The 22,222-nt window shown below is 37.1% G+C and overlaps 2 protein-coding genes across 4 annotated transcripts in view; both read right to left on the reverse strand.

Annotated features, from left to right (window-relative positions):
* The window catches only part of LOC147382966 (casein kinase 1-like protein 10), a 49,659-nt gene extending 29,261 nt beyond the window's left edge, over nt 1-20,398 (reverse strand). Inside the window, exon 1 of the mRNA XM_086428983.1 lies at nt 20,009-20,398. The gene's annotated coding sequence lies outside the window, so the exon portion shown is untranslated. The remainder of the gene's footprint in view (nt 1-20,008) is intronic.
* On the reverse strand, nt 1,522-20,012 carry LOC147382968 (uncharacterized). Of its 3 annotated transcripts, none has more exons than XM_086428979.1 (13): nt 19,436-20,012; nt 17,411-17,585; nt 16,746-16,829; nt 16,417-16,658; nt 15,678-15,897; nt 15,320-15,399; nt 13,505-13,589; nt 5,613-5,744; nt 5,401-5,514; nt 5,248-5,295; nt 3,850-3,934; nt 3,301-3,357; nt 1,522-2,020 (listed from the first exon to the last, which is right to left on the reverse strand). In XM_086428979.1, exons 1-13 carry the CDS (start codon nt 19,645-19,647, stop codon nt 1,920-1,922), a joined length of 1,635 nt encoding a protein of 544 aa, XP_086285105.1. In that variant the 5' UTR covers nt 19,648-20,012; the 3' UTR covers nt 1,522-1,919. The 3 variants fall into 3 exon arrangements, with proteins under 3 accessions (XP_086285105.1, XP_086285104.1, XP_086285106.1); XM_086428978.1 differs by having other exon boundaries at nt 3,835-3,934; XM_086428980.1 differs by having other exon boundaries at nt 3,835-3,934; nt 19,431-19,567.
* Nucleotides 20,399-22,222: the final 1,824 nt, after the last annotated feature.

The following is a 22,222-nucleotide window of genomic DNA, read 5'->3' on the forward strand; positions in this document are numbered from 1 at the left end:
CCATAGCTATAAAGAGTACAAAGGAAAATTCAGCTAAATGGGTAACCTTTACGGAAAACTCAGTTTATTTTAATGAATTTGGAAAAGAATAAAATATATATAAAGGTAAATTCAGTTTAAAACACATGGAACTCCCTGTAAAAATTTCCATTTTTAAATGTTATAGAAAGGCCCAAAGACCTCTACAAAAGTGTGGAATTCTCTAGAAGAATCTAGAAGGTTCTAATAGTATTCCATGTTTTACATAGTAGGTAGTTTTAGAGTGTGTTTAGATATTTCCTTGGAGAGTTTTAGATTTATGAAGTGTAGATATTTTAGAAAGATTCTAGAATTGAGGAATTATAGTAAGTTTTCTAGATAATTCTTGTAACCTCCTTCCAAGTCAATAAATAAGGAAGGAGTCCTCATTTGTAATTAAGCTTGAAGAATGAGTAAAGTTTCCAAGTTATGTGTTTGAAAAATTCTTTCTAGTGTGTGTGTGCCTAAGTGAGTTAGGGCGACTCTTGGGACACTTGGGAAAGACTGACTTGAGCTAGACCATGGGGATTAACTTGAGTGCCACATGGGCGCAAAGTAACATGAGGGACTAAGTCCATGACATCCCGTTTTCTTCGTAGCATGCAGCCCAATGTGTTTAATCTCCAATAAAAACATGCTATGTAGATACCGTATGTTGCTATAATAACAAAACACCCTTTTGGATCATGACTCTTTGATGAATATTTTAAAGAATCAGGATTAGGTAAGGTGTCTCGTTCCTATAGAATAGGAACGTTGTCTATGTGCCACAATAACCAAGCTCTACATGGCATGTAATCTCCAACCAAAACCTGCCACATAATTGTTGTATGTTAATATAGGGACTGGGGCAGAGTCTAGATCGCGACTCGATTTCAAAAACCCACTCTCACTATTTTGTTACTTAAAATGATAAAATTATGGATAGAAAAATCTAAGGTTTTCCACAAGAAGCCAAAGTAGAAAATGATCAATGAAGATAAAGTTAAATAGAAGAGTTGCAATATCATGGAAAATTAGAGAGCTTGAAGATGGTTGGTTTTGAGAGGAAAAATCTGGGTTTTTGAATAGAGATTGAAGATGAGGCATTGAAGTCTACTCACGATAGTCGATTTAGAAGACTGAGGTCAAAGGATGCATGTCATTAGTTTCAAAACATAGGGGGATCCAACTAACATTCAATAAAACGTGGGGGGAATGTCTAAATCACCCTGTATATTAAGGACCTGGTGCAATAACCCCCTAAGTCCAAGCTCATCTCATCATTATCAGGCCCAAAAATTGAATCAAGTTCAACCCACTGAGCATATAATTGTAGCACCAATCATAGACATTGAGCCCAGCGAGCCAATCCATACCTTCGACAATTCTTGAAATAGTGATTTTACAGTGAACCATCCCAATACAGTATCAAACACAGCCATCTCTGCTGGTGAAGTTAAACAACAACAACAACAATTTGTTTCATTAGGAATATAAAAGAGTAACATACATTGAAAAGCATTCCAAAGCCTGATCTTATTTCCTTGAATCTACAAGGTGTACAAAAGGTACATGCACGTAACTTAAACATTATTAGTAAAATTATATATAAAATACATTATTCGTGCACTTCCCGAGATGGAAGAACCAAAAAATATGTATATTTTAATAGGAAAGAATTGATATTTACTCACTAAATTTTTTACAAAGACTCCAATCCAAGCAAGGAACAAGGCCACTTGGAACCTTTCAGTTTTCTTTGGTCCTTTCCCCCATAACTTGCACTGCAATCGAATTCGATCTCCTGTCAGAACAGAAAATCCCCGAGGGAGATGGCAGAACTTATAAGTACTGAAAAGCCACTTGAATCAGTGGTTTGGAGTTACTTGACTATATAATGTAATGAAGTTAAGCAGCGCCTATTGGGGCTGGCTTTGGTTCTGAGAGACTTCTTCTTGGCAAGGTAAAAGGTTGTGGAAGCTTCCTTGAACAGATTGATTACCATCATCTGACTCATCATCTGCAACATGTGAGTGAAATAGATTGAAAGAATGAATATTGTGAGAAAAATATATTTGAAACCATCTCTATTCCTCACTATACGTAGTAGACATGATTTTATCTAAAGCTTTGTGGTAACAAAGGAAGCTAATTGTATGCCAGCAGAACTGATTCAGACTGTTTCGAACTGTTGATTTTTTTACGTTATTTATCATTAAAATGTTTCATGTCGGTGAATGTCTCGATTTTTACCGAAACAACACCTAAAACTTTGCTTCTAGACATTGACCATTAATGAGTAAGACCACCAAGACATGAGGCCAAATATTGCCATTGAATTCAATATGGCATGCCACATTGCATACTGGTGAGATTTTTCCATTAACGGGGGAAACATTTATAAATCCTAACATGCCCCAAATATGGACCAAATCTAGATGATGACCTGGACAAAAATTCAGCAATATCATAAGATCCTAAATGACCAAGCAATTGTATTCAATTTAAACAACCAGAAAGAAAACCCAAAAAAAATCTAAAGGGATGTGTACTTGTAGGATGTTTATGTTCATCTGTTCAAACTAATCTTGTCAATACCTTCCCTTACATGGGTCCACTGCTCCAATTATCCATTTCAACACAAGTATACATGATAAGGACCATGTATCACTACCACCAAGCATATACATATTTTGACATATTTCCAGGAAATATACCGAAGTACTCTCATTTCCACAAGGTCCGATACAAAATATAACTAGCAATTTCTTTTTGTAAATATTTCAGTGGCCTTTAAAGGGGTCTTTTTGGAGGAGTTTGTTTTTAGATAGGATGCTTTGTGTTCCCTGTAAAGGTCTTTTTGTTATTTTCTTTGGTTTGGCTTTGTTGTTCTTGAATTTGTGGTTGGTCATCTCGACCGCCTTTTATCTTCCTGATTAATATATTTCTGTTTACCTATCAAAAAAAAAATTCGGTCGAACTCCAATTCATTTCACGAAATATTTCTGTAAATAGTGAATTTTGAATGAAATAATCTAACTTTAGGTATAAAATTGCAGTCGGTGATCGATAAATAGTAAATTTTGACAAAATATCCTTTTTTTGAAAACATTATTCAACACCATATCATGGTTGAAGGGACAATCCGCCTCAATATGTGCTAACTTAAATCCAACTCCTTACGATTTTGTACTACAATTCTACTTGAAAAAATTGGTCTGTTAACATATCCAATGGTGATTGAAAAGAAATTGGATAAGTATTTTTCAGGTGAATATAAGGGTAAGGGACTAAGCTTACCAAAGAGGGACTTGATGGAGGGTCTCTTTGTTTTGGTGCTCTTCTTCTTCAATTCAGCTGCAAATGAGAATATAAAAAAACCAGTTACCACAAAAGATGTTGTTCAGCTGGGAAAGTATGCATGGCATAGAAGATTTGCGTTAAATAGATGAAAAGCAGTCTGGATTTCTAAAGATAACTACTTTTATATTAAATGCAACAAAAAAAACCCTTGAATTGGCATTATTATTTCCAAAAATCCCAAAGTAGCATAAGATTCAATCTCAATTGCCACACAGGATAGATAATCCTTGGGAGTGGTTAGATACCTAAAGAAAGAACTTGCTTCTTTATCCCACCCTATCACAAAAAAGGACAATTGGTTCTTTTTTTATGTGTAATTGGTTCTTAACTGTGGAGTTTCTTTGATAATAGAGAAACTGATACAGATAAATAAATTTTTCCATGTCTCCTCACAAACGCATCAAAGTGAGATATGGATATAATGACACAAGGAACAGAAGTACCAGAAACTAAATTATGCAAGTAGTATACCAAATGAGAGATTACCAATCCCAGCCGCTTGATGATCGTTGACAATTTCAAAGTTCTTGTATGTGTAGCCCACAAAGTTGATGTCCTTCGATGAGAGCATCTGCAAGCACCCCCAAAAAGAAGCAATTGCAGCATTAAGTCCATAAACTGAGGATATAAGGGCTGGGCTGTTCTACAGCAGCAGAACCAACAATCTATAGCATATTTAATGCATTATTTCTTTTTTGATACGTAAAGTAATATCAATAAACAAAAAGAAGATACATGGGAAGGGAATGCCAAAACAGATGTCGAGGAGACCAAACAAGAACCAACAATCAAGAAAAACCCAAAGAAGCATAATACTCCACCAAACAAGCACAACCACCAAAAAAACAAAACCAAAAATCCCGTACACAAAATCTAACAGCAAGAAAACCAAAAAAAAAAAACACAGCGCACACGACACAAAAATCAATAATTATTCTTCTCCAGACTCTTAAGATGATCAACACCTAAAATTTTATCGAGACTAGCAGAATAAATATATAAAATAAAATGCAGGCTCCTGGGGGGGGTTTGAAAATGAGAGTGAGAAAGAAATGGATAGAAAGCTTTGACCAACTCCCATCCCTGCTCTTGATCCATATGAATATCCTCCAACCTAGGGGAGAGACCTGGGAGGCCCAAAAGAAAGAAATTTCCCCAACAATCTAGCAACCAATTCCAGCTCCAAGTCATTAAACAATTTAGGAAAAATGCACAATTACAAAATCTACACACTAGAGCCAACATAGAGTTGGCATACATCCAATATAATAACAGCACAAATAACTATATAGGTAAGTGTTGCTTCCATGGATTAGAGTTGATCTGTTTGTTCTGTTCCTTTTTGAGTCTGCAGTTGACGCAATACAAATAAAGTAGATGATATTTCCCTGATAGAAAAACATTCTGTAAGCCCTAACAGGAAAAGAGCAATCCCTGTGGCCAGACAGGTATTAGCGATCTCAACAACTAACTCTTAATATGGATCTATCCCTTCTCAATTACTTCTCAAATAGAGGACACATATGAGTATGTGCATGTCTGATTAAGTCACTTCTTGTTTAACCAACAGTGCTCACAAGTATATTACATTTTATATCACATATCCATGAAGAAATACAAAATTTTGGGCACAATTCCAATACTCCGAAGAATCCTTCTAATGTCCTACTTATACAAGTCCAAGGTGCCAGTTTAACCAAAAAATAGCCAAATGGAGGTTCCAACTTATCAGATATTTCAGGGGAAAAAAAACTGTTCATCGTAGAGGCTAACTACAGAAGGTACTTCAATGAAGATATTAACATTACATGGTAAGCACGCCTAATAGCAGTTAAAATTCATGCGTAGAAGTACAAACTACACAGTCGCAGGCAGTAAGGTTACCTTTCTCCACGGCCCTGATTTTGATGAAGTTTGAACCTGTTTGTCAGACTGCAGTGGACCCATAAAAGAAGTAAAACAATGCATAATTAATGACACGAAATGCCTCAAAACAGGTGGATCAACAGATTGGTAGACAGTGAAAAGGCACATTACCTCTTCGAACTTCTCAAAGTTTTGAGTATCCAAATCATCATTGACCTCTGGAATAAATGCAGCTTCCATCTGATACAGCCTGTCCCATTCAACATCTTTAAACCATGGATGAGCCTGAAATTGGCAGAAGGATCAACCGGCCAATTCCCTAATTTGCAGTTTTATATATGATGCAAATTCAACAATTCAAACAAGAATAAGCCACACGGCACCTTTATTTCACTGGCGCCTTTTGTTCCAAACCTCTGATCAACATTGCATAAGAGTTTACAGATAAGGTCTTTAGCTTCTGCAGATAGCTTTGCTTCTTGGGGAAACTTTAAATGAGTTCTCCAATTGACTATCTGCATAAATGAAAATGAAGAGAGTCTTGAGATGAAGCTTCAAAGAAATGATGATTGTTAGTGAATAGGTGGAACAGGAACTATATTTCCATTGAGCTGAAACAGTTTCAATCTACGTAACAAGGTTCCCACCTTCACACTTACACCTATCAAAAAGGAAAATCTATGCAAGGACCCTACAACTTTCTGAAAAATCTTTCATGTCATACTCATGTGTCAGGTACATGCCAACACACTTTAAAAAGGATTTTTAATTTTCTCAATTAATTGTTCCCAGCAATTGTTTGCAAGATTTAAAGTACTTCTATAAATGCATTTTTCTATATCGTATACTCTACACATGATCTGTAGTATATTAAAAAATCTCTTTCAACATAGGGAATAAATTGTACGGATGTGTCTATGTATTGGAATTGCAGGGACAGTGTGAAGGACACTTCATAACAATGTTGCACACGCACATGTCCTCCATTTTCTAAAATTTTGACGTTGATCACTGTGTTGTGCTCATGTGTCAGACACAAGCTGATACTTCACCAAAGGAAACCCTTAGTTTATTCAAATAATTTGTTTTTGGCTATCATATATATGATATAATGTATTTCAGGTCATCAAAATGAATTACCACATATGTTGCATAGTTTCATCATCAAAGCCTCATTCTAAAAATGTGGGGTCTGCTATTCTGTAGACGAAACATAAACTAAAGTAGTTTAAAAAGAATCATCCCTAACATATGGAACAAATTGTATAGATATGTTGAATATTTGCGAAATTTCAGAATGGTGTAAGAGACCAACACACACATCCATGTTTTTGTTATATTACATAACACAAGTTCTATTAAATATTTAATTTTAATCTTTCAAAAAAAATACACAACACAAGTTCTGATTTTGAGGGGAGGTAAATGATTTGAGGTTTGTGAGGGAAAATATGGACCCAGCCACAATGTAAATCCATAGAAGAGAGAGAATTAGTATCAACAAGTAAGTTGAAAAGTATAGTTTTTGAATATTAGGATCTGCAATTCATCCGTATATGTTAAATAAGTCTAGGGTTATTTTAGTCTTTTCCTTCTTTATTTCCTCTTATGTAACTTTTATATAGCCTAATTAGGGCTAATTAATATTAATTAATCTTCTCTTAATTTCGAACTTGGTATTAGAGCAAGTTCGACCTCCAACTCCTTCTTCTTCCTCGGTGAAAAACTCAATCGATCTATCCTTCGTTAAAACAACACCCTACACTTCTCTTCTTCAACTCGTATCACCCCTACGGGGGTTCTTCTTCACACAAACCCTAATCGCAGCATGCGATAGGAAATATATAGCTATACAGAGCCTGCGATCAGGCTGTAGTTATAGCAGTGATGCTGTTTGCGACCAGCGACATCAAAAATGGCTCTGTCTGAGGCTTACGACACCCACAGTGTCTGTGTTTGAGTACTACGACTCCCAACGTAGGCTATTTCAACCTCTACGATCACAGTAACTGACTTCTTTGGAGCCGGCGACGCCAGTGGTGGCTGTTCTACCCTGTACGACTCAAGTAGGTTGGTGTTCTACCCTGTACGACTCAAGTAGGTTGGTGTTTGAACCTGTACGACACTTGTGAGTGGCTATTTGAGTCTGAATGATCACAGCAGATGATGTTCTGCTCTATACGACACTAGTGGGAGTACTTTCTTCCTCTGTTTTTTCGATTTTTTATCACAACAAGTGATTGGCTTCAGTAGGCAACACAGCAGGGTGCTGTTATAAGCTGTGAGATCATAGATTGTGACTATTTGGTGTTGTTTGCGGCTGTTATAAGTCGTGAGATCATAGATTGTGGCTCTTTGGTGCTGTTTGGGGTTGTTCTAAGTCGTGAGATCATAGATTGTGGCCATTTGGTGCTGTTTGAGGCTGTTCTACCGACAGTGTTATTACTTAAGTCTTTACGCTTGCGAAAAATGATTATTGGGTCTCCCACAACAGTGTTTAATCAACCTTTATAGCTCTTTTGATCGTGTATTGTCACCTTTAGGGTGCTGCGATCACTTTATTTTAGAGAATCGTGCCCACATCTTTGTGAACTCTCTTCAAACCAAAGTACTCGGATTATTTGATGGCTTCTGAATCATCCTCTTCCTCAATCACTGGTATTAGTAATGGATCGAGTGGTCTTCCTTCTCATTCAACTGACTTTCCAGGCATTCAAATTACTACCGTGAAATTAGATGGGCCTAACTATCTCCTTTGGGCACGATCGGTTGAAATGTTCATTGGTGGAAAAGGGAAAATCGGTTACCTCACAGGGGCTGACAAACAACTTGCACAGACCGACAGTTCTTACTCACATTGGTTTGCTAATGATTCTATGGTCCGTTCCTGGTTGGTTACATCCATGCAATCACACATTGCAGCTGGTTTTATGTTCTCCTCAACAGCAAAACAGATATGGGATTCTGCAAAGAGCATTTACTCGCAACGTCAAAACAATGTCAGGATTTTTAACCTAGAACGTGAGATTTCTAGACTCTCGCAGGGTGACTCTTCTGTTACTACCTATATATCACAACTACGTGCTCGGTGGGAAGAATTGACATTTTATTCTTCGTACTACTCCTGGAAGGACCCTCTTGATGAGACATTATATGCGTCAATTCTGGATAAGAATCGAGTTTTTCAGTTTCTGGCTGGTCTCCGAGATGAGTTTGAATATGCAAGGGTTCATTTATTGGGAATGGATCCTTTTCCTTCCCTACAGACTGCGTATTCCTATGTATTGGCTGATGAGAGTCGTCGCGCTGCTGTCATACCCTTTTCTTCGGGAGATCATTCCGCTATGCTTGCTCGTTTGCCTTCTTCACAGTCCCCCAGTGGGCCTCTGCCTACCCGTCAGCGACATAAGTGTGATCATTGTGGAAAGTTGGGTCATGTGAAAGCTCGCTGTTATGCACTTCATGGTCGTCCTAACCAGCATCGTCAACAGTCTCAACGGTCTTCAGCTCATGTAGTTTCTCAGCAAATGAATGATTTAGCAACTCCTTCAGCTACTATCTCCTCATCGGATTCGGTGTCTCTATCCCAAGCAGAGCTTGACAAGTTCAGAAAATTCTTCAATCAGATAGAGACCTCATCTCAGCCAGTTTCTACTTTCGCTCACTCAGGTACCTTAGCATCTGCACACAGTGTTTCTACCACTTCCTCACCATGGATCATTGATTCTGGTGCCTCGGATAACATGACCGGTACGTCTTCCCTATTTAAAACCTATAGTGTTTGTTCTGGTCATCGCAAGGTCCGACTGGCTGATGGTTCTTTGTCTTCCATAGCTGGTCAAGGTCATTTACCCGTTACATCTTCTTTATCCTTAACTAACACACTTCATGTTCCTCAACTCACTACTAACCTTGTATCTGTTAGTAGTCTTACAAAAAATTTGAACTGCAGTGTAACCTTTTATCCCTCTCATTGTGTCTTTCAGGATCTGGAGTCGAAGAGGACGATTGGCACTGGACATGAAGAAAATGGATTGTATCTCTTGGACGTTCCCGGTTCACCTAGCACTCATTCTGCTCTTCAGCTTAGTAGTAGTCGTAGTCAGTCTAATAAGGCTCTTGTAATGCGTTGGCATTTACGTTTAGGCCATATTTCCTTTGGATATTTGAAACACATGTTCCCTACTTTATTTCATAATAACAATTTGTTTGATTTGTCTTGTGAAACTTGTCAATTAGCTAAACATGTGCGTTCTTCTTATCCTATTAGTATGCATACTACTACACCTGCTATGTTTGACTTAATTCATTCTGATGTGTGGGGTCCTTCCCCTGTCACATCCACTCTTGGTTTTCGCTATTTTGTTTTGTTCATCGATGACCACAGTCGTACCACTTGGGTTTATCTTATGAAACACAAGAGTGAGGTTTATGGGATCTTCAAGCAATTTCTTGCTATGGTTCATACCCAATTTGGTTGTACCATTAAGACTTTCCGTACTGATCATGGTACTGAGTACACTTATAGTGAGGTCTTGAAACTTTGTTTAAAGTCTGGCATTGAGCATCAAATGTCCAATGTTAAGACCCTCAGCAGAATGGTCGCTCAGAACGAAAAAATCGCCATATTCTAGAGTTAGCTCGTGCCATTTCTATTGGCATGAATGTGTCTCAATCCTATTGGGCCGATGCAGTTCTTACTGCTGTTTACCTTATTAATCGGACCCCCTCCAGTGTTCTTCAGTTTGCGACACCCTTTTCTACTCTCTCTCCAGATCGTCCTGTGTTTCCACTTCCTCCGCGCGTGTTTGGGTGTGTCTGCTTTGTTCAAATTCTTACCCCAACTCGTACTAAACTTGACCCTAATGCCGTAAAATGTATCTTTCTGGGTTATTCCTCTACCCAGAAAGGATACCGTTGTTACCATCCTCCTTCTCGACGGCGTTTCATTTCTCGAGATGTTTCTTTTTTTGAGCATACTCCTTACTATAGTGGGTCCGTTGGTATTCAATCTGAGTGGTTTCCTCTAGACTCACCTGATGATTCTTTTCCTTCTTTATTTCCCCTTCCCATGCCTGTTTCTCCCTCTCCACCCCCCGTCAGTTTGTCCTCTCCTCCATTGCAGGTTTACTCTCGCCGTCCCCGGGATACTACCGTCACTTCTATGTCCGACGAGCTCGCCTCCTCGCCTCCAGCTCCACCTCCGTCTGTTCCCTGTGATGATCGTCCTATTGCCACTCGTAAGGGTAAGCGCACTTGTACTTATCCCATTTCAAATTATATATCTGCTTCTGCACTATCACCCTCCTATCGGAGTTTTCTTGCTTCTGTTTCCGCTGTTTCTCTTCCTACTACTGTTGCAGATGCTATTGCTCATCCTGAGTGGCGCGCAGCTATGATTGATGAGTTGACTGCTCTTGAAAAGACTCAAACTTGGGAAATTGTTCCTCTTCCGCCTGGAAGGAAAGCTGTGGGTTGTCGCTGGGTCTTCACGCTTAAGCATAATCCAGACGGTTCCATTGCTCGTTATAAGGCCCGTCTGGTGGCCAAGGGTTATGCTCAGACTTATGGGATTGATTATCAAGAAACTTTTGCTCCGGTTGCCAAGATGACCACCATTCGTGTTCTCCTTTCTGTTGCTGCTATCCGAGGATGGCCTCTTTTTCAGTTAGATGTCAAGAATGCTTTTCTCAATGGTGATCTTCAGGAAGAAGTCTATATGGTCCAACCTCCTGGCTTTCTTCCTTCTGCTTCTCCTGCACATGTTTGTCGTCTGCGCCGGTCCCTTTATGGTTTGAAGCAGTCTCCTCGTGCTTGGTCTGAGCGCTTCACTAGGGCCATGCACCAGTTTGGTTTCCATCAGAGTTCTGCTGATCATACCTTGTTCTTGCGTCACTCCCAAGGCAAAACTGTTGCTCTAATTGTGTATGTGGATGATATTGTTCTTACTGGAGATGATGCCGATGGTCTTACCGAGGTCAAAACTTATTTAGGACATCAATTTGAGATTAAGGACCTTGGCCATCTTCGCTATTTTCTGGGTATTGAGGTTGCCCGGTCCAAGTCTGGTATATTTATTTCTCAACGTAAGTATGTTCTTGACTTACTCAGTGCCTCTGGTCAGCTTGGATCTCGTCCAGCTGATACTCCTATTGAGCAGAATCACAGGTTGGCTGATTCTGAGGGGGAGTGTGTTTCAGATATTGGCCAATATCAGCGTCTTGTGGGAAAGTTGATTTACTTGTCTATGACTCGCCCTGACATTGCCTATGCTGTTAGTGTTGTAAGTCAGTTTATGCACTCGCCTCGAACATCTCATCTTGCTGCTGTTTATCGTATTCTTAGATACCTTAAGGGATGTCCTGGTCGAGGTATTTTATTCAACAATCATGGTCATCTTCGCATTGAGGCATGGACAGATGCAGATTATGCTGGTTCGGTGACTGATAGAAGGTCTACTTCTGGGTATTGTACTAAAGTTGGTGGTAACTTGGTAACTTGGCGTAGTAAGAAGCAGGATGTGGTTTCTCGGTCGAGTGCTGAGTCAGAATACAGAGCTATGGCACTTGGAGTATGCGAATTGTTGTGGCTCAAAATCTTACTAGCTGATTTATGTCTTCCTGTGCCGGTTCCCTTCTTACTATATTGCGATAATAAATCAGCTATTAACATAGCTGCAAATCCGGTTCAGCATGACAGAACGAAACACATAGAAGTTGATCGTCATTTCATTAGAGAAAAGATAGTTTCTGGACAGATTTGTACTCCCTTTGTTCCTACCTCTCAACAACTTGCTGATATTCTTACTAAAGGAGTTAGTAAAAATTCCTTTGAAGATGTCTTGTCCAAGTTGGGCATAGTTGATATCCACGCACCAACTTGAGGGGGAGTGTTAAATAAGTCTAGGGTTATTTTAGTCTTTTCCTTCTTTATTTCCTCTTATGTAACTTTTATATAGCCTAATTAGGGCTAATTAATATTAATTAATCTTCTCTTAATTTCGAACTGTATATAATGTGTTCCAGACTCAAAATACAGAGCTTTACTACAACCGAATTTGATGGCCACCATCCCACAGTATGCACATAAATTTGAAAAGAGCAATAAGAACCGAAAGGGCCCTGAAAGAGATAAATGATTTTTAGGTTTCAATTATAAATTACACTCCAAAGCTGATATGCTAGTGAAGGACATAATCCATAATGGTGTAACTAAAGGAAAACACTCTTTTTGAGAAACATAAAGACAAGGATGCATAGAACTTCAGTGGATATTTCAAACTAGATGACCATGGTTTAAAAAAAACGTATTTAGGGATGGGCTCGGTTGGAACCAATCCTGAGTTGGACTGGTTGTCATGAGAGAAATCCAATGGTTCGAAGAATCCAAACCAATCCGGATCAATCCTATAATAAGTGAATCATTGAAATCCCAAAAAGTTTCTTGTGTTTTCTTCTGTTAGGTTCTCTACAAGGTCGGAGATCCAGGCTTATATTTGTATCTTCATACCAAGAAGGGATGGGAACAGTGACAATATCTTCCCATCGAGACTTGAAATTGGGTTATTGTCACAAAAGATATCTCCCTTTAGTCACATATGTACTATGTTGCTACATGACTCTCTTTCCATATATATTGGTTAGTGAGGAGGGTTCATTCTTCTCTTCAAAAGCAAAACCTAGGACTAAAACGTCCCTCTTTATTAGTCAATGATGAGCAAGTTCTTCTCTCCAAAAGCAAAACCTAGGAGTGAAGAGCTTGTGTTTCATAAAGCCCATAAAGAGAGAATCCAAAATAAACCACTATTGCTGGCTATCCAATACAGCATAGATATAAAGCAGAGATCTTTAACAGTCCCTCCTCTCTATATGTGAGGAAATATGGGGAATTTATGTGATCTTACTGATCCCACAAGAAGATAAGCTGATCTTATGTCACGGCCAAGTCCCCTGGGAATTTTGGGTCGTTATGACGAATCCCAAGTCAAATCCAGGGAACCGACTCAGAATCAGATGAGTTCTAAAAACCATGATGAGGACTGCATGCGCTGAAACTAAACATCTCAAGGAATTAAAGTTTCAATGGCTTAAGTGGGGAAATGAGAAAAGATAAATCTAAACAACTGGCTAATGTACTGCATCTCAACCATGAGTCGCAGAACCAACTCCATCTTAGCAACCAAAGAAAGAAAAGAAAATAGAATAAAAAAATGTCATAAGAACTTAGCTTATCAAAGAAATGAGAAAAAGCAGGATGCCAGGATTAGTATGATTACCTTCCTACATGTTGACATTGGTTCATCGGAATAAAAAGGTGGATACCCCACAAGCATTTCATACATTATAGCTCCAAGTGACCACCTGTAGGAGAAAACATGACAGAATATTGTATAAAACCAATACTACTTATATAAAGAGAAGTGGGGTTCCCGAAGTTTGTTTTGTCGTTGGAACAACCAATCCTTTTTCTACTTAAAGTTATGCAGCCGACTCGATAAAATAATGATAATAGTTTTATCTACCAACTGTTGTATGGTTGTAGAAGCCATTTTTTTTTCTCTCAATTGAAGTGTTCCTGGTGTTTAGATAAGCATAAGCACGTAAAGATGGGAGTTTTAATTTATTCAAGTCTCATATTTCAACCCAAAGACCTACACAGGTCCCATGAAACTGTAACATGTCTCTACCCAAACAATTTGTTAAGAGCAAATAATATTCATACATAAATGTGGCAAGCTAGTGAGTTACAGGTAGTTGTCCTTTATTGAATACTAAAAGAAATAGAAGCTGTGTTGATCCTGTAATCTAAAAGGTTGGGTAGCTACCCAATCTCCACTTTACTTAATGCATGTGGCCCAATTTTTAGCCTACAAGACCAAGAATGTTTGGCCCATTCTTTGGTAAAACTACACAGAACATTAAACTGAATAATGAATTCTAGCCATAGAATATAAGTCCCTTCTCCCAATAAAATAGAAAGCAATAACATAACAGTTTCTTATATGTTAAGTCAACAAAAGGGTTTGCCAACCATTCATATGTTCAAAGACCAGATATGAAGCACAGGAATCAATTTATATAGAACTCTTAATTGTTCCCACTAAATTCAAAAAGAAAATAGTTCTGATCTTGTACTCCATGAAGATGGGTTCCATGTCTCCTTAAATCAGCATGTGGCTCAAATTTCAAGAGTACTGGACAACGAAAGTCCAGCCCACAATTTGGCAGAAGTGTACAACTACATAGAAAATCAGCCAGAATGATGATTCTTGTGATCTGAGGGCATATCAAGTTCTTTGAAAACAAACAAAGGCCTATTCATAGGTCAATTATGAAATATTTGCTCCAAATCAATGGTTACATCTCACCAATAAAAATCATTTTGCGTGTTAAGTCAACAAAAGGTTTTACCGGTGGGTCTAAGGGCTGGAAAGAGTTAGACACATCATACAAACAGGAGACATGGAGTGCCTAGCTACTCTAGCTCCCTGAAGTGCAAGATAGGAATCCGTAGAAAAATGTTGAGTTCAAATACATCTGTAACAGTTCCCCAGCAAATGCTTCTTAAACGACATAAATACTTAATATCAAATAAGGTTAACTAAACAACCACTCATGTGCTTCTTCTGCCCAATAGGAAAAGTCTAACAAACAGTATAAGTTTTTACAGAAAAGCAAGAAGATTAACTAACAGTAGGAAACGAAACAAGAAATGCTTAAAGTAAGATAACTTATTAGTTTCTATGGATTGTTTATTTTTCCTTTAATATTATAGTTTTATTTTTCCTTATTTTTTTGGTGATAAAAATAATTTAAAATGATATCTCATGGATGGCACCATATTCTTTCTTAAATATCCTGAGACCTTCCATATATCTAATGAATGTAGATCATTTAGTGGTAATTGAATAAGTGTAACTAATTTTCAAGAGTATTTAATCCATGTCCTTTAATTGTTTAAAACACAATCACAATCACCACTGTATATTTTATCTCATTCGTACTTGCCATTAGTAGCACATGCATCATGAGTGCCCCTCCGCTAATACTTCATTAATTTTAGAAATAGAATTAATCTATCTGTAACATACCAATCGCATTCCATTCCATATCCCTTCTTCAATAAAACTTCTGGAGCAATATAGTCAGGTGTACCAACAGTAGAATAGGCCTGCAAGTTCCCCATATCGATAGTTTTAGAAAAACAAATAAGATCCCCATGCATTCACCAAGAAACTCATTAAAACACATTAAACATGAATGCATTCATATCCAACACTCAGAATATAACCAAGGAATTCAATATACGTAGATGAATACCAAAACACGGCAAAACAATAAATCCGGATTTTTCAGTAATTGCTAAGTCAATACGGATGAAGTCTCATGTGTTTTCTGATAAATGACTGCCTTATAAAATCTTTAATCGAATAATGATAGGGAATTCACCAGCATCCTCCTGTTTCTCTGCCAATGTTGTAATTGCTCCTGCTGTGTGCGTTTTGGTGCAGCAGAGCCTTCATCACTATGTACAGAACCGTTAAGGTTGCCTCCCACAGAAAAATCGTTTTCATGGAGATTACTGCAGTCTAGAGGTTTACATAGGCCAAAATCTGACAACTTCATGTGACCATATCTATCAAGCAGCAGATTGTCAGGCTTGATATCTCTGTGATATGAAATAACAGAAAGAGTTAATCCTTTTGATATGATTTAAGAAGACCATTTAGAAGCATATGAACAAATGTCATCAACATAGATAAGAAAGTAGAGCTGCTATTGGCACCCCAACTTTTACTTATTACACCCCCAATAAAAAATAAAGAAAATAAGTAAATGGTTGAGAATAAGTAAAAGTTGTGGTGCCAATAGAAGCTCTCTCTCATTTTTGTTTTTTTTTTTTTTTGTTAGATTTCTATTTTTTGGGTTTAAGATTTTATATGAACCAAATTATTTTTGTAAACAACTACTGAAATTGTTTGAACGTTCATCTATCAACAAAAAGAAATTGTTTGAACGTGTGTTATATTGTTTTGTAATGTTGAAATAATAATTTGAGCCTTTGTAATGTTTGAATGTTGTCTTTTAATCTTTAATTGGGGTGTGATAAATAATTTAAGAAATTGGGGTGTAAGAACTAAAAGTTGGGGTGCCAATAGCAGCTCTCCAAGAAAAACTATCTGCAAACCTATGGATGTAATTATGTTTGTGGATAGATTCAATCGCCAGAACTGTTTCCCCCACATAAAATCTGGCCTCATCATCAGTCAAAGTATCCTTCCGCATAAGTAAAGTCATCATATCTCCGCCAGGTAAATACTCCATGATGAGATACAGAAACTCTTCGTCTTGAAAAGAACAATAAAGTTTGACAATACAATTACTGTCAACTTCCGCAAGAAGGTTCCTTTCAGCTTTAACATGCTCTACCTGAAATATTTAGAAACAGACTTAAAAATAAGCACAATGGAACAAAACTCCAATAAGATCTTATGGCATGCCAAGTAAAATGTATACCTGCCCTCTGCGAAGCATCTCTGCTTTCTTCAGCTTCTTCATTGCATACACGTGACCCGTTGTCTTCTCCCTACAGACTCTAACCTGAACAAGAAAAATAAAATATGTATGGGAAACCAAATTTTTAGTGACTATTGACAATGTGAAACAACAGAAAATAATGATACCTAATTGAATTGAGTATATGCATTATAATTCATAGGCAATGTGAAAACATCTAGAAAATATGCCTCTCCAAAGGTCAACTACAATTAAAAGCATCATTACGCAGACCTAGAGACTCCAACCTGAGCACTCTACATACAATTGAGATATTTCTACAAGTGCTCAAGCAGGTAGACTGTAGGCAAAGATGAGATTTTTTTTCAATAAAAAATAATAATAAAGATGTGATTTTTTTACTCAAGAGTAGAACAGTTCCAGAATATCAACTGAAATATAGAAGATGTACAAATATTTCTACATAAGAATGAGTGAGTGAGAAATGTGAGTGGATGAGTGTGCGTGAGTGTGTGTGTGTGTGTCTGATGCCAAAAGAAAACATAAATCCTTGTTATTTAGTCAGCAACAGCTACAGACAGGTATGCAGAAAACACAAAATGCAATATAGGGGACTATCATACTTGCTCAACATCTCAACCAATATAGTATAACAAGAAACATACCTCCCCAAATGCACCTTTTCCTATCATTGTCAATAACTCAAAATCATCAGCACCCATTTTATGCCTCTGAAGGCGCATGTATTCTGTTTCCTTCTTCTCCAAGAATTTTAGTAGGTTGTTTTGATCTTCTTCAGACACATCAGCATCAGCCAATTTCTTTTCCAGCATATCACGTCTGCTAGTAGCCAATGTCTATAATTAAATACTTTAACACTAAAAAGTACTGCAAGTTCAAAAGACATTACAAGCCTTTGATGATATGAGTATCCTTGAGAACTGCTTTTAATTGGTCAATTAACCAATCAGATGTAAGAAATAATCCATCTACAAGTACTTTATGATACCATCTAATTATATGCAAACTAATGTCAACTTTAGAAACATGATGCAGTTTAAATTCGCAAATCTAACTTGCTAAATATAATTTTCAGTTAGACCTTAAATAATTTTGAACCTACAAAAAGGGGAAAAATAAATGTAGGCTGCTAGCCCGTTGCAGATTTTTCTCTCACTAACCTCATGGCATAAAAAATCTACCACAATCAAGCATCACAAGGAATATGTTACAGTTTGTAGCAAGAGTTTGAGAACTACAAAATATAGAGCAATTCAGAAGCTAAGTAGTACAAAATAGTAGTTGTATCTTTAAGAAACGAGCACAAAACTTTCTGGGGCAGCATCAGATAACATTGAAAGCAATTGGAAAAGGGAGTATTCATTTTTCAGCTAATAACAATTTGGGAACATATAAAAACAAATTATGATTTACTGAATAAAGATAAAATGAAAATTGTAAAAAATAAAACAGAATTGGGGATGATTACCAACATTTATGTAGAATAATATTTTCTTTTTTGAAAAATGATATAAAATACAACAACAAAATACCAATCAAATATTGAAAATGTTATACTAAAAAGCAATGAAAATTTTAATATGCCTTAATAATAAGGTTTAAGTGGATAACCTTTGGTCCTTGTTAATTAATTCCATAATGTGACTTCAGTTTATTTAAATCACTCAGTTCAACTAAATACAGTAACAAACCAAACGAGCCTCCACACCGTATGGAAAAATGGTTGGCACCAGCCAAAATCAACTCGAGCCCTTTCAAATACAAAAAAATTGGGCGACGCATGTTTTCTTGTTTTTTAGATGATTTATGTCAGAAATTTATTATGTTTTTGCCCCAAATAAATGGCTGATCATGCTTCTTTCCCTTGGCCTCCTATTTCCACTTGTGCTTAGGGGAAAAAAATATTGTGTTCAGTCTACTAATGCCATTGCCAAAATTGTGGGGCACATGCAAGAGCTTGAGACCCACAATTTGATTGTTCCAGCCTAGGAAACCGGGTTCCAATGCCAATAAACAATCTGTATGGACAATACTATGTTATCCACCACATTCAAGATTTCTTTATATCGTCCATACAATTGATTGTATGATTAAAAGAGAGACCTACTATTGCCACGCCACTTTTGCTAATGCCACACCTACTGTGTGCAACTTTTTGGTGATTTACATAAGAATTGGAGTGGCATTTGCAAAAGTTGGTGGGGCAATAGCAGCTCTCTTAAAATAATGAGGATTAACATCTTCATGGTAAAGTCATAAGGAGGGGCCCATCAAAATGGTGAACCAATCCCCTTTCATGGGTAAGCATGTATACTTTTTTCCTTTGATTAGTCATACACTGCTACGCCTTATGTACTCTACATAAAACATTAAAATGGGTAGTGGAACATTCATCGTAATCATCATCAAAGCCTTATGCCAAATATTTGGGGTCAACCTGCCCAGCGGAATATTAAGCAATCAAAATCTACAGAGACAAGTGCAGATATTAAACATGTCGATGAACTACGTAAAATTTCATGTGATACATAAAAACCCCGAATGTAGTTCCAGAAAATTAACAATCCCACTATCCATTAAGAAAATTTTGATTTTGAAAATAAAAAATTTTAAATGATGAAAAATAAAAGCCATTATATGCCAAACAACAAAAGTAGAACTAACCATACCGCTCCTTTCTCTCTTGTAGGTTCTTCATCTGCTCCTTGTAATGGTTTTCTATATACTGCTTTGCTGCCGCAACCCTCTGCTTTGTGGCATTAGAAAGTGCTTCGTCACTTGTAGGTGGCTTTGATTCTTCGTTTTCATGACCATTCGGTTCCTTTTTCTTAAATTTTTCTCGTGGTTGCAACTTATGGAACCAACTCCTAGCCGAATCCATATTCACGTAAAAAAGATCAATCAACCGTCACCTCAGAACCTAAAAATCGTTTCTTTTCTCTCTCCAGATCAAAGAAATGTGAGATTCATCAAATGCGATGCAATCATACAAACCAAAACAAATAAAGATACTATGCGTTCTTAACTCTGTAAAATTCACATTCGTTCTGCATCAATAGGGAGCCAAATCGAACGAGAAAAAAACCCATTCATTAAATCTCTAGGTTTGTTTGTCTTCGGCTCTAAGATCCACTACCGATCTTCCGCCCAACCTTAAACTTTCCGCCCATGATATGCTCCATAATTTGATCCAATTAAACAAACCCAATTGAATTGTGTGGAGAAGAAACATAAACGTTCACCACTTCCCTTCTCAGATTTCAACGAAAAAATTCATCCTTTCTCATCAATCCATATTCGACTTGACTTCTACCAAATCCTTAGATAGCTTTAAAAAATAACTTTCAAATTATTTTTCCTTGTACAATCCACCCAAACTTACTTTAAAAAACCTTTAATCTGAAACAATAACACCATTACGAATAATCAAACCTAGAAATGTACATTTACCGCCAAATCAAAATCTCCCTCCCAATCAACCAAATTTCGATCTACGAAAAACGAAGCAAATGCACAAAATCTACAAAACCCAAGAACATAATACCCCTAATCTCCACCTGCCGACAGATAATTGAATTTGAAACCATAATCCTATGAACACTAGACAGCATTGATAAAGATGAGATCAAATGTGATTGAAAATCAGTATATATATAATATAAAAAAAAAAAAAAAAAAGACGGGTCTTTTATCTAATATCTCCAAAAAAAAATTGAAATTTTAAATTTTAAAAAATATATAAAAAAAAAAATGTGTAATTTTACAGAGGAGAACAAATCGAATGAGGAGAGTTTCGAACGTTATTTTCGGATCTGTGGAAGAATATTTGGGCTTTGAGAGGGAGAAAAGAAGGGAATGAACAAGAATAAAAAGCGGGAACAAGGTTGCTTTTTTTCTTCTTTTTTTTCTTTTAGTTTTAGAGGACAGCGAATTCTGGAGTGGCGGAACATAGACCATTTCCTGCTAGGTTAAGGATTTTATGCGCTTTGCAGCTGATGTGATGAATGGGGCCCATCTCTTGATTTAATTTTTTGTCTTTTATAAGTCTAATAATAAATCTCTGCCACGTAGAATAGAAGTTGTTGGACTATATAAGTCAAATGAGTCGTGCTGAGTTGACACAAAGCATTTACTATGATTCTCACAATTTTGACGTGGACATGTATACATAACCGTAGATGATTTTTACCCGTATCGTGAGAAAACACATCTATGATTATGTGCACATCCCACATTAGACTCGTGAGAATTGCAGTAAATGCTTTGTGTCATTTCAGCATTTTCTAATACAGAATCCAAAAAATACCTTCACATTAATCTTTAAACTTAATATAATCATAGTAATTCTGGTCAAAAATAAGAAAATTTCAATCCAACATCCCTAAAATCATGAAGGTTACTTTGCACATGCCATCTTCTTCTAAATTGTAATAGAGAAAATTACAAGATTTTATACATATATAGGGAGCGCTTCGGCAACCCTAAAGTTTATCAAGTTTGATGCCAAACATTTTTGTAAATCATTTTTTATGGGGTTAGAAGTTTTGGAATAGGCTGATTTTTTTGTGAGGATAATCTCTACAGTGAAGAGATCATCCTCACAAAAAATCAGCTCATTTTGAAACTTCTAATCCTAGTTTACAAGTTAAAGAATCGTGGACTGACCAATTTTTGTAAATCATTTTTGATGGGGTTAGAAGTTTTGGAATATGCTGATTTTTGGTGAGGATGATCTCCTCTTTATAGAGATCATCCTCACAAAAAATCAGCTCATTCCAAAGCTTCTAACCCATATTTTGAAAAATGTTTGGCACCAAACTTGGCAAACTTTAGGGCTACTGAACCGTCCCATATATATATATATGGGTCCCGTTCGGCGCCAATCCATAAATCAGTCATTTTAACAAATGTTTGCAAGCCGTTAGATAAGTTGCATTCGGACGGTATAGATTGAATGGGGAGCCGTTTTGCGTTTAACTTAAAAACGTATATGTTATTTACACCGTCGTCCTTAAACTTAGGGGCATTTACTTCTACGTCCCTAAATACTTAAAACCCAAGAGAAAACGAACAGAGACAGAGTCATCTCTTCTCCTTCACCTTCTCCCTACTCTGATACCCGAGAGCAACGAACAAGATTCTTTACAAAGCTGAAACCAAAGAATTGCAGAAAATACAAGAATCCAACATTATACAACTAATAATGCTCCCATTTTCGATCTTCAGCGTTCTACTTTGTTGGTTCCACAGATGAATAGCAAAACTTTCCCTACGAATTTGCCCGAGCTTCCCCGTCATCCATTTCGAATGAACCTTATCCCTTGGTCCATGAAAGAGGCTCTAAATCCTACTCCAATCGATCGGATAAAATGCTGATGGCAGCAACACCATGAAATTAAATCCGGGTCTTCCCCTCACCCTTGAAACAACTCTTGAAACCAAATAAGGCCCATTGT

Source organism: Akebia trifoliata, chromosome 16 (assembly GCF_017979445.1).
Source record: "Akebia trifoliata isolate Shusen 1 chromosome 16, ASM1797944v1, whole genome shotgun sequence".
Lineage (NCBI taxonomy): Eukaryota > Viridiplantae > Streptophyta > Magnoliopsida > Ranunculales > Lardizabalaceae > Akebia > Akebia trifoliata.